The sequence below is a fragment of the Mirounga leonina genome, unplaced genomic scaffold (assembly GCF_011800145.1).
Source record: "Mirounga leonina isolate KUSES-001 unplaced genomic scaffold, KU_Mleo_1.0 Mir_199, whole genome shotgun sequence".
In the NCBI taxonomy this organism is placed as follows: Eukaryota; Metazoa; Chordata; class Mammalia; order Carnivora; family Phocidae; genus Mirounga; species Mirounga leonina.
In genome coordinates this window covers 975,295-989,105 of record NW_023270498.1, presented here as the reverse complement: position 1 = coordinate 989,105, position 13,811 = coordinate 975,295, and the positions used below count along the sequence as shown (strand labels likewise).

Below are 13,811 nucleotides of genomic sequence, written 5' to 3'. Positions count from 1 at the left end.
TGTGGGTGATTGACAGCTGGGCGGGGCGAAAGCGCCGGGCGGTCCGCCAGGTCACACCCGCACCACGGGAGCCCACCCGGCACGCTGTTGCCCCAGAGGCAGCTCCAGTGCCCCGTGCACAACGGGGGGCTGCGCTTACCGTGGCCAGTTCATCAAACTTGCCGAAGAGCTCGTTGAGGAGCTTCACCAGCTCCTGCGCGGTGCACTGTGACGCCAAGCCCGTGAAGCCCACGATGTCCGCGAAGAGGATGCTGCAAGAAAAAGGCACCAGGCTGCCTCCTCCGCGGGCACGCGGGGCCCAGCCTCCCAGGCGGACCGCAGCCCCCAGAGCCGTGCCGAGGGCTGCCTTTACGAACACCCCAAAATAAACCTGTTTATTCCTCGGGGTGGGCTGGAAGGGAAGTGGGGGACGCCCTCACGGCCACGGGGGGAGTGAACGCTGGGGCCAGGCGGAGCTCCGGCTGACCCCCCAGGACACGGGCGGGGCACAGCTCCACGGCCACCAGACCTGCCCCCAGCCCAGGACGGCCTGTGACCAGTGGCCAGTGAGCACAAGGGATGTGCCTGTAGGAAGTGAGTTGGCCTCCTCGCCCCTTTCCCCTCCCGCCGGCTAACAAGGCGACAGAGCCCGGGTGTTGCTGGAGCCCCGCTGTGGATCCCCGAGCCTCACGGAGGGGCCAACTGGGTCTGCATCGGGACAGGGCCTCACCTGGTGGGATGGAAGCCTGATGTGTGGGCATCTGTTTGCTACAGAGCTGGGCAAGTCTAAACAAGGGTGCCCACCCCCCAGCACAGCCTCCTTCCTGGACACTCTCCAGCCATGAAGCCTCACGCAGCACAGCGGTGCCGTCACTGTGATTTCTGCTGCATACAGAATTCCTGACTGTTTAGTTCAGCCCTGGAACGTGCCACCCCCAGCCCCCACCTCCACCACTCCCTATGAAAAATCACACGATGGTCTTGTTGGCAGTCACCTGCATGTGACACATCACTTCTCTCCCACTTCTCTCCTAGTATCTGGCTCTTAAAGTTCGATTACGATGTGTCTGGGGGTGGCTCTCCTTGTGTGTGTCCTAACTGAGCTTCTTCAATGTGTAAGTGAGCGTTTTTCATCGAATTTGAGACATTTTGAGCCATATTTCTTTTCAAATATTCTTTCTGCCCCTTTCCTCTCCTCTGGGACTCATTATGGGTGTGTTGCTGGGCTGGCCGGTGTCCCTGGAGTCTCTGAGCCTCTGTTCTCTCTCTGTCACCCTTTTCTCATTCTGTTCATCAGGTTTCATGACCTCAACTGTCTGTCTTCAAGTTCACCAATTCTTTCTTCAACCTGCTCAAATCTGCTCAAGGTGGAGCTCCCCTAGTGACCTTTTCATTTTAATGTATATTTCAAAGTTGGAATTTCTGGAAGTCTTTCTCATGTTCCCCTTTATTTAGACACGGTTTGTTCTTTGAACATATTTAAAATGGGTGCTTTAGGGGTGTCTGGGTGGCTTAGTAGGTTTAGAGTCTGCCTTCGGCTTGAGTCATGATCTCGGGGTCCTGGGATGGAGCCCCACATCAGGCTCCCTGCTCAGTGGGGAGTCTGCTTCTCCCTCTCCTTCTGCCTACCCCAATCTCTCTCTCAAATAAATAAATAAAATCTTTAAAAAATATATGTGATTTAGTTTTGTCTAGAAGTCCAATGTGTGGGCTTCCTCTGGGACAGCTTCTATTGACTGCTTTTTTTCATTCCTGTGTGAGGCAAACATTTGTGTTTTCTTGCATGTTGCACATATTTTTATGGAAAACTAGATAATACAATGTGGCAACTCTGAAAATCAGAACCCCCCCCCACCTCAGGATTGGGGTTGTTCTTATTGCTATTTATGTTGTTATTTGTTCAGTGACTTTTCTGACAAATCCTGTAAAGTGTGTTTTCTTTCTCATGTGGGGCCATTAAAATCTCTGGTTGGTTAGCCTAGTGGTCAGCTAATGACTGGACAGAAATTTCCTCACATGCCTGCAGCCAGTAAGTCTTTCAGTCTTTGATGATGGGCACTCAGCCAGGCAGATTCCAACTCTTAGTCTGCTCTTCCTGCTTGCACACAGCCTCAAGGTCAGCCTCAAGACCTCAAGGACAGCCCAGGGTCCTCGTGGTCTTTCCTGAGCACGCACACAGCCTTACCCTTGTGCACGGTCTTCTGATTCCCAGAAACATCCCCAGAGCCTTTCAAAGCACCTGACAGACATCTCGTTCCCCAGTTTTAAGTTTTTAGTGCTCTGCTGCTTGCCTCAGCTGCTTTCACTGTCTCTGACAGCTATGATGTTAAACAATTGTCACTGATTGTTTTTAACAAATGTCCCAGGGCAAAAGCTGTTCACACTGAGTGTCGAGTCAGGTCAAATAAAGACAAGCCTTGAGCAAGGTTTTCCAGGGAATTCCCAGACAGTCAAATACTGACACAGTTCTCTGAGGATTTTTCAAAGCCCCAACCTCATTCTGTCCCCTCAGGTGGCTGTCAGTGGACAGGTTTTCCCTGTGATTGCAGCTGCTGGTTTTCAAAGCTATCATGGAGCTAAAAACGGTGGAACTGGGTAAGTCAGAACTCTACAAAGCTTGCTGTTTTTACCAAGATCTAGGCGTTTTTCTTAAGTAAACATTCCTGGATTCCTGCAAGGCTTGGGCTCATTTCCAGTGTCCTGACAATGTTGACTCTGACAGTTTTTGTCAGTATTGTCATTGCTTCTATGGAGGAGAGGATTTTCAGATGGCCTTACCCCACTGTTCCTGGTGGCATCAGCCTATCAGCTGCGAATGGTGTACCGACTCGGGACTTTAATCCTGGAGTGATGGGGACCAGTGAGGGACTCTAACAAGGACGGTGAGGAGAACAGTGAAATGTTCACATCTGGGCTGGAGGAAGCCATCTCTCACCCTGGCTTCCCCTCGTACCTCAGAGCTGTCAGACCTGCACCTGCTGGGAATGAGGCACCTACCAGGGGATGTGGGTGGAGATTTTTCAGCCTCACAGGGAAACGGTGACTTTCCACATATGTGTCTGTTGTCCCAGGGCATCGTGCACCAGGCTCACTCCCAGCTGCCGCCCCAGGAGGTCCCTGACATCTGATGCCTTCCCTACTGTGGGTGCAGACGCTCTACACCCCTCCCCCCAGGCACTCCCTGGATTGTTCTGGTGGTCTGGTCTCAGCAGGGCGCTGGGTCATTGCGCCACGTCCTTACTCACGAAGGAGAGTCGGTGGGTGAATGGGAAGTCTAGGTGGATGTCAGAAGCAGCCAGTCCCAGGCCCGGCCCCAGCCCCACCACTCACGAGCTTCACTTTCGACCTGTTTCCTCATCTACAAGCGACAGTGCCTGCGCTGCCAGGACTGGGATGCTGGCCCCACTCCCTGGGGCCTTAACCTCACTGGGCTCAACGTCCTCCACAGGAGGACAACACCGGTCCTTCCCGAGAAGCACAGCAGCAGGGTGAGCATGCTCAGCAGACAGCGGCTGGCCACTGTCCGAGCCACGGGTGGCTCGGACCCTGATGGGGAGGGGCCGGCAGCCGCAGGCCTTACTTAGCTCATTCCCGATGGACAAGCACCAGCTTGTGGGGACTTAGTCCACAGCACTCAAACAGAAGGAGGTTTTGATCCTGTGGTGTCTGCGGGGGCCCAGGGTCGTCCACCACCGCCTGCCTGACACTTATGGAAAGTGCAACACTCAGCTAGCGTAAGCACTCTTAAAGAGAAGGCACAATTGAGTGGAACCAAGTTATTTTTAGCTGCATCTTTAAAAACAAGCACACAAACCTCAGAGTATGTCTGGGGCAAGCTGGTTCACCCGAGGACTGTTTCCTCGCCTGCAAAACGGGAACACTCCCTACCTCCTGGGGCTGCCATGAGAGGAACCAAGTGAGGAAGAGGACGCCTACCCCAGGCCCTGGCACCAAGCAGAAGAATGCTCAGCTGTTACCCTGATGAGGGCCAAGTCCCAGCCCATATTCCACCACCCAAGCCAGTTCAGGGGCAGAGTGCCAACCCTCTGTCTAGCCCACGCAGGAAACGGGAGGTGAGGAATAGTGGGACAGAGCAGCTGTGACACCCATCACCCAAGAATTCTCCAGTCACACCTTCCATGGGACCTGCTTCCCAGCCGGCAGGTGCTCACCTGCACCTCCCGACCCACACCTGGCCCCTCCTCCCCTCAAACGGGGGCCCTCCACTCCCGTCTGCCTGTGGCCTCCCCCCTCCTCCATCACCCCCACCCCCACCATCGCCTGCCATTTCCATCACCCTCACTTGAGCTCCCCAAGGCCCACCTCCGCCAGGCCAGCGTCAGCCCTACCTCACATTGTCATGCCGCTGGATGTAAATCTTGTGGAAAATCCTCTCGGGGGGCTTCAGGAAGTCCTCCTTCATCTCCATGGCAACATTTCGGGGCAGAAGGCTCATAAGCAGCCGCTCCTGGACAGGAGAGACAGGCCCATGTGATGCAGCGGGGCCTTCCCCGCCAGTCCTCAATCACTCCCCTGAGGGTGGTGCTGACGAGCTGCCCTGCGTGAGGGGCTGCAGACCCTCCTCATGTGCACCAGCATGCGGTCTGGTCCTGCAGATCCTGCCTGGCCCCCAAGCCCCGGCAGGTTGTGCCCAGGCCTGGCCTGTCATTACACAGGTGACTTGCTCCCCGAGCACTGGGAAGGGGCCGGCATCACCTCCGGAACACCCAGGCCACCATGGCAACCCTCCCCCATTGCCCCCCCACCCGTGTGCCCCAGCGGCACTAAGCAGAGGTCACAGGCAGGAAACACAGGATGGCCCGGCCTCACTCCCCACCCCACTGCCCAACACAGGCCTGAGAGGGACCTCAAGATGGGCTGTAGAAACCCATCCCCCAGGACCAACAGGGGTCCCCTGATCTCACAGAGACAGACAGACAACACTGCATTTCCCCCCTGGTCTTGTCTTCTGATTTCTTCCTTCTCCATGGGGGTCAGATGTTTTCTTCCCCCCCTCCCCCAGAGAATGGAATCAACATCTAGGCTTTTCCAGAGGAGCCTTGCTGCCCTGGAGACTCCATTGCTTTTTTGAGGATGCGGTTTCCTCATCCAGACCCTGCCTCTCTTCCTCCCCAGGGTCCTAGCCTGACCTCAACCCCACTGGCCCTTGACCAGCCGGCCTCACCTGCATCAGAGGCCCATCCCTTGGTCCCTCTCACTCCCCTTCCCACCCTGCTTTAGAAAGCAAAGGAGAGCGAGGCCTGGATCCACCCTGAGGTCCACACACACAGCTTCCAAAGGGATAGGCTCCGATGCAGAAGAGAGACATCCCAATAGTGCAATGGCCTATGGCCACTCTTGACATCGGGTCAGCTGGGGGGAGAGGCCTCCGGGTCCCGGGAGAGCACACGACTCCAGACGTGGAAGTGTCCAGGCTGAGCACGTGAGGACAGCCCCAGGGGCTAAAAAGCCACTGCACAGGGTGTGGGAGCTGCAGGATGACTGGGGTCTGGCCGATGGAAGCTGACCCCCTCCTTGGCCGGGGGGCCTCTGGGACAAGACTGAGACACAGTCTGCCGTGGCTGGCGGTGCCGGAGGGGGAGAGAGCTGGGGCAGGGCTCGCTCGGGCCGTCACATGGACAGGCCAAGAGCAGCATCAGCAACGCGAACACACCCAGAAGCTTCTGGAAATGCTATGAGGCACAAGGTGGGGACACAGATGCAGCTGGACACTACAGAAGGCCACCCACAAAGGGCCCGAAAAATACACAGCTTCACACTCTCTCCAGGGGAAGACCCAATGTCATGGGGCCCTACACCCCAGGCCACCGAGCCCTGTTTAGGGGCTCAGGGGGTGACACCTACTCCCAAGTGCCCTGCACAGAGGGTCCCTGGGGAAAAGGATGGCTGCTTGGCCTTGCATCTCAGCTCTGCCTTTTTGGGTCAGTTCAGCCCTATTTGAATTCCATCACATCAGACAGGGAGACAGGCACACAGCTTCCTCAGCAGGTGCTCAGAGAAGGGGTCACTGTACTGCAGGGCCCACTCCCCACCATGCCTGCCACACCTCCGAGGCCCACTGCTCAGGGCGCGGCTCTTAAATCCCTCATCAGCACCTACAAAAACGCAACATCAGATCAAACAAGGGAGGCTGCTTCCCCCCGCGTTCATCACACTCTCCTCCCCATCAGTATTCTCCTAACACCCTGGAACCACTCTCTCTCTGAGGACCCAGGCTTTGGCACATCTCCGGGACCTGGTCTCTCCTCGCCTCAGCTGCCCTGCACGATCTGGAGTTAGGATAGGGAAACTGAGTCAGCCACAGACCAAGGGCTGCATCAGGAGGGAAGGAGGACCTGAAAAGGCAGAGGGGACAGGAGGGCAATGTGCTGGGAATGCTGGTCAGTGCCCGGCAGGTGCTGGGAGAGAGGCGAGGGCAGACTGGCCACTGTCCCCGGACCCCTTCTCCACCTCTAGCATGATCGTCTAGCCCCTCACTCTCGTCTGGGGCTTGGTAACCTAAAATAAACACTTTGTGGTCCAGCCTCTCCTCACAACTAGAGGTGGCCCATGAGATAGGGCTTGAAAGGTCACGTGGGAGCTACTGGAATGTTCCTTAAAGACAGCCTGTTCTTCCTTGTCTCCCTCTGTTGCTGGGGATACAGTCATGATGTCTGGTCCTCTACCTACCTTCTTGATTCGTGAGGATGAGGGCCATGCATTAACAATGGCAGACTAGTTAACAGATGGAGACTGGGTTGTCAGGGTGGCATGGATCAGCTCTGCCACATCAACCATAAAGGGCCTCCCTGGAACCCATATGTGAGGGGGAGAGAGCACCCTCGTTGTGCATAAGCCGTAGTCATATGAAATTCCTAAGGGCAGGCTGTCCTTCTGACCAAAGGCTCAGCATCAGCTCCACCCACGAGATTAGCGATAGTACCTAAAGCCGACACACATAACCAGGAGTAAAAGCACACAACTTTCCCACAGGGAGCAAAGCACCATCTGGCAAGATCAAGCACCCATCCCCGATTAAAAACAGCAAAACCTAGGACAAAGTCGTTCTCTGACATCATAAAGATATTACCTGAAATCCACATCCAATCTCAAACCTAGCCCTAAAGCCCCAAGCAGGAATAAACACTGTGAACACTGCATCAGGAGCACACAACACTGATGCGTTCTAACCGGCAAAATAAAATACAAAGCCAGAAATCAAAAGGTCAGATTTATGAAGATGGAGCCTACAAAGTATCCATGGATCAGACAAAGCATCCCAGCGTCTTATGAACATTACTACATTGCTCTTGACTATCAAAACATGACTTCAAATAAATGTAGTATTCCTAAAAGTCATTCGATATTTAAGTAACAGTTGTGAGGACTCTGCTTCCAGGAGACTTTGTCCCCCTTCTCCCACTACGTGTACTCAAGTCCTGGGCGTTACATGTGAAAGTCATGAGAAGACTCTGAAAGACAGAAGGAAGGAGGCACAGATGTGGGGACTGGGGAGCAGCCCAGAGGTGAGGCCCTAGGCATTCTGTTCACCTCATCCCCCAGACTGACTGCTGGAGACAGGGCAGCCCAGAAACATCCAGAAACACCAGCAGGCACCACAGTATGCTCCCCCCAAACCCAGCTCTCTCTGGCCAAAGGGCCAGGAGAGGGGCAGCCTCATGAGAGGAAAACTGTAGACAACAGCAGGCCTACTCCAGGCAAACAACCGAAACTCCTGCACATGTCCACACTCCCCCCGCTGTGAGGAGACACCGAGCACACAAGGGCACCAGCAGCCCGGCCTTTTCCCTGCTGCTCAGAGTCAGGGGAGACCAAGGGCTCTCCTGCTCCTCCCTCCCAGGCAGGAGCCAGACCCCCTCTCCAGCATGGCAGTAAGGTGGAACCACCACGAGCCCCAACAGAGGCCCAGTGTGGCGCCCAGACTTTCCACCACACCTGGAAGTGTCAAGGTGGTGGCCCCTTTCCCTGCCAAGTGAAGTCACAGAAAACCAGCGGAAACACAAGGTCCAGACAAGACCCAGAGTCTCACACACAATACTCCAAATGTCCAGGTTCCCATCGAAAACCACTCAGCATCTCAGAACCAGAACAGTCTCAACAAGTGAATAAAGATAATCAACAAACAGCAACACCAAGATGAACAGAATAATCAGAATAACTAACAAGATTTTAAAGCAGCTCTTGTAAGAATAATCCAATGAGCAGCCACAAACACACTTGAAAAAAAGAAGAAGAAAAAAAAAAAACTCCAGCAAAGAGATAGAAGATACAAAAGAGAATCAAATGGAAATTTTAGAACTGAAAAAAAATAATGAAATAAAAAGGTCAACAGGTGGTCGAGAACAGAGGAAAGCCCAGTGAACTTGCAGGCAGAATGAAAGAAATTGCCCAAACTGAAAAAATGGAGCAAAGAGACTAGGGGAAAAAATCCCCAGAACACAGCAACCCATGGGACTGTAATAGAAGATCCAACATTCATGTCAAAGGAATCACCAAAGACAAGAAAGAAAATGGCTATAAAAAGTATTCAGGGAAGACGAACCATGAGAGACAATGGACTCTGAAAAACAAACTGAGGTTCTAGAGGGGAGGGGGGTGGGAGGATGTGTTAGCCTGGTGGTGGGTATTGAGGAGGGCACATTCTGCATGGAGCACTGGGTGTTATGCACAAACAATGAATCATGGAACACTTCATCTAAAACTAATGATGTAATGTATGGGGATTAACATAAGAATAAAAATAAATAAATAAATAAATAAAGTATTCAGAGAAATAATGGATGAAAAGTCCCTAAATTTAACAAAGATGTAAACCTCCACACTTGGGAAACTGGGAAGACCCCAATGCAGACAAACCAAAGGAACCCACACCAGGACACAACATAGTCAAATGTCAGAAAACTAAAGACAACAGACAAGCCTTCACAGCAATGAGAGAGTAACAATGCCTCTCCCACAGAGGAAAGACAGTTTGAATTAGAACAGATTTCTCATCAGAAATCATGGAGGCCATGAGAAGGTGGCACGTTTTTTGAGTGCTGAGAGAAAAGAACTGTCCACCCAGAACCCTTCAGGAATGAAAGAAATCAAGATGCCCTCAGACAAGGGGAAAGTATGAGGATTTGTCACCAGCAGTCCTGCCCCAAAAGAATGGCTGAAGGAAGTCTTTCAACCAGAAAGAAAAGGAGAAAAGGAAGAATCTCTGGGTATCAGGAAGGAAGGAAATAACATGGTATGAGCAATTACACATGAGTACAATATATTTCCCTTCTCCTTTATGTGCTGGTTGAAGCAAGATTTACAGCATCACACGGTGTGGTTCTAAATGTATGCAGAAGAGGAGAGCCTGGGTGGCTCAGTTGGTTAAGCGACTGCCTTCGGCTCAGGTCATGATCCTGGAGTCCCGGGATCGAGTCCCGCATCGGGCTCCCTGCTCGGCAGGGAGTCTGCTTCTCCCTCTGACCCTCTTCCCTCTCGTGCTCTCTGTCTCTCATTCTCTCTCTCAAATAAATAAATAAAATCTTTTAAAAAATAAATAAATAAATAAATGTATGCAGAAGAAAGATTTAAGACAGTTTTGTCACAGATGAGGTTGAAGGACATGGAGGGGGGTTTCTGCACCTCACTCTATCTGGTAAGATGTCAACAACAGTAGAAAGTGATGTTATGTGCATAGAGTGTAAAACCTCCCATGGCACTGAGAAAGATAGGCACTCAAGGGCACAATAATAAATCAAAACTGAATTCTAAAAAAGAGTTCAATTAACACGCAGAAAGGCAGGGAAAAGAAACAGAGAAGAAAACAGAAAACAAAACATAAAATGAAACATTTCATTACATGAAAAATAAGTGTTCTAAACACACAAAAGACAGACCTTGGCAGACTGGATTAAGAAAGCATGACCCAGCTATATGGAGTTGCCAAGAAACTCACATATAAAATAGGCTGAACAGAAAAGGATGGGAAAAATACACCATGCAAACACTGATCAAAAGAGAACAGGAGTGTCTATTTTACTATCAGATAAACTAGACTTTAAGGAAAAACACTGTAAGTCAGAAAGGGACACTACATATGATAAAAGTCAATCCACCCAGACACAGCAATCCTAAATATGCATGCACCAAACAACATAGCTTTGAAATACATAAACCAAAACCTGATAGGACCAAAAGAAAAAAGGGACAAATCTGCAATGTTAGCTGAAGACTTCAATACCCCATATATCAATAGGTGATAGAAAAGCTGGACAAAGCTCAGCACTGATACAGAAGCACTCAAGAAGACCATCAGCCAACAGTATGTAATCAGTAGTTATAAAACACCTCACCCAGGAAGCGCCGAATACACATTCTTTTCAAGCACCCACAGAAGACCCACCAAGACAAGCCATATCCTGCCTGGATCATGACACAATCTTCAGCATATTTAAAAGAATTCAAATAATAGTTTATGGAAAATCATGGACTCCAACTAGAAATCAATAGCAGAAAACAACAGAAAAACCCCCAAATATTGAGAAATTAGGCAAAATAATTCTAAGCAATCCAGGAGTCGAAAGGATATCCTAAAGGAAAATTTTAAAAATACAAAGAACTGAATGAAAGTGAAAATACAACATATCAGTATCTGTGGCATGCAGCTCTGAAAGGGAAATTTATGAGACCATAGGCTTGCATTAAAAAAGAGAAAATTCTCTCAAAAAGCACAAACCACTACAACTCACCCAATAAGAAATAAATACTATGAATAAAATATTTGAATTGCTCTGTAATCTATTAAGTAAACTGAATTCTTAATTTAAGAACTCATATAAAAGAAATCTCTAGATCCAGATGGTTTTACTAAATATGTCTACCAACTGCTTAAAGAAGAATTAGCAGCAATTCTACCTATAATCATCCAGAAAATATCAGCCTTAGAAAGATTTTTCTAGATATGTCTCCTCATGCAGGGGAAACAAAAGCAAAAATAAATTATTAGGGCTATACCAAATAAAAAGTTTTGCACAGCAAAGGAAGTAATTAACAAAATGAAAATGAAATGAAACCTACTGAATGGAAGAAGATATTTGCAAATGATAGCTTCAATAAGGGGTTAATATCCAAAATATATAAAGAACTTATACAACTCCACATCAAAAAAGCCAAATAATGCAATTAAAAATGGGCAGAGAATCTGGATATATAATCTCAAAAAAAGACATACAGATGGCCAAAACCACAATGAGATATCACCTTACACCAAGCGAACACATCCTAATTCATTATATAAAGTTAATATTATCTGACACCAAAACGGATCAAAATAAAAAGAAAACTACAGACCAATGTCTCTGGAGAATACAGATGTAAAAATCCTTAACACGATATTAGCATATCAGCAATACATAATAACACCTGACCCAAGTTTAATCAGGGGACACAATGCGAGTTCAATATTGAAATATCAATGTTATATACCATATCAACAGGATAAAGAATAAAAATCACCTATCTCCACTTGTGGTGAGCATAGCATATACTATAAATTACAGTATAGTTTATAAACTATAAACTTGTCAAATCACTATGTTCTACACCTGAAACTAATGTAACACTGTACATTGTTGCACATTGTAATGACGTTGCAACTATAACATATACTTTAAAAGCTATTTTTTAATCACATAACCATTGATTCAGAAAAAGAACTTGATAAAATTCAACATCAATTCCTGATGAAACTCTCAGAAAAATACGAAGAGAGGGTAACTTCCTCATCTTGATTAAAAAAACATCCAGAAAAAACCTACAACTAGTATCACACTTAATGGTGAAATAACTAAACACTTTCACCAGTATCAAGCCAAGGATATCTGCTTTTCCCACTTTTATTCAACATATAGCACTGGAAAGCACAGTCAGTGAAAGAAGGTAAAAAAGGGAAATAAAAGGCATATGCACTGGAAAAAAGGAAATAATCCTGTAAATATTTGCAGATAACATGATAGTCCACGTAAGAAATATGAAGGACTGAAAAACCATGTGAAAACAAAACAATATCAAAAAACAAAAACAGAAACAAAAGCTCAGAAGGTTGCAGGATACAAGATCAACATACAAAAATCAGTTGCATTTCTATATACTAAGAATGACCACATGGACAATGATATCAAAAATACAATTTATCATTTACAATCATTCAAAAAATGAAATCGATAAGGGTGAATATATCAAAACATATATAGAACTTGCATGCTGAAAACTACAAAACACTGGTTAAAGAACTTAAAAAAGATCTAAATAAATGGGGAGACATACCATGTTCGTGGACTGGGAGTCTCAGAACAGTAAAGATGTCAATACTCCCCAAATTGATAGACAGGCTTATCACAAATCCTATCAAAATCCCTGCAAAGATTTTAGTAGACATAGGCCAGATTATTCTAAAACTTATATAGAAAAGCAAGGAAACAATAATAACTGAAATCATTTTAAAACAGAACAACAAGGTGGGAGGAATCACTCTACTTGATTTTGAGATTTATTATATAGCCACAATTACCAAGACTGTGTGGAAGGATAAACACACAGAGCAAAGGGACAGAACACAGTCCTTGGAAATAGACTCACACGAATGCACCCAATTGATTTTTGACAAAGGTACAAAAGCAATTCAGTGGAGGAGGTATACAGGACTACCATGCAATCCAGCATTACTTATAACAGCCCAGGCATGGAAACAACCTAAGTGTGCCTTGATGGATGAATACATAAAGTATGGTACATATATACAATGGAATATTATTCAGTCATAAAAAAGAAGGAAATCCGGCCATTTATGACAACATAGATGGACCTATGGGGTATTACACTAAGTGAAATAAGTCAGACAGAGAAAGACAAATACTGTAGAGTCTCAGTTACATGTGGAATCTTTAAAAACTGAACTCACAAATACAAAGAACAGATTGGTGGTTGCCAGAGGTCAGGGGGTGGGGGGGGCAAAGTGGGCACGGGGCAGGAGGGGGTCAAAAGGTACAAACTTCCAATCATAAAATAAGTAAGTTCTGGAGATGTGATGTACAGCATGATGATTGTAGCTAACCATACTGAATACTTGAAAGTTGCTCAGAGTAGATCTTAAATGTTCCCATCAAGAGAAAAAAAAAAAAAGTATAACTATGTGAAGTGAAGGATGCAACTAAACTTATTGTGGTGATCACCTCACAACATATACATATACCAAATCATTATGTGGTATGCTTTAAACTTATATGATGTTATATGTCAATTATATCTCAATAAAACTAGCAATGGAGGACATATTGCATTTTCAACAGATGGCGTTGGAGCAACTGGACAACCACAGGCAAAAAAAAAAAAAAAAAAAAAAAATGAGCCTGGATCTAAACTTCACACACGATGCAAATATTAACTCAAAATGTATCATATATTTCAATGTAAAATATAAAACTTTAAAACTTTTAGAAAACACATAAGAGAAATCTTTGGGATCTAGGGCCAAAGAGTTTTAGACTTGACACTGAAAGCACAATTCATAAAAGGGCAAGTTGACAAACCCAACTTCATCAAAACCAAAACCATTTGTTCTGCAAAAGACCTCATTAAGAGGATGAAAAAGCAAGCGACAGACTGGGAGGAAATGTTTGCAAACCACATACCTCCCAAAGAACTAGTATCTATAATATATAAAGAACTCTCATAGCTCAAGAATAAAAGCTAGATGATGATGATGATAGAAAAATAGACGATAGATATGATAGATAGATAGATAGATAGATAGATAGATAGATAGATAGATAGAT

The 13,811-nt window shown here is 47.2% G+C and overlaps 1 protein-coding gene across 1 annotated transcript in view; it reads right to left on the bottom strand.

Moving 5' to 3' along the window:
* The window catches only part of ADCY1 (adenylate cyclase 1), a 109,991-nt gene that overhangs the window by 70,103 nt on the left and 26,077 nt on the right, over positions 1-13,811 (bottom strand). The window contains exons 3-4 of the mRNA XM_035026456.1: positions 4,329-4,447; positions 140-251 (exon numbers count right to left, since the gene is read on the bottom strand). Coding sequence (XP_034882347.1) covers positions 140-251; positions 4,329-4,447 — 231 coding nt within the window. The remainder of the gene's footprint in view (positions 1-139; positions 252-4,328; positions 4,448-13,811) is intronic.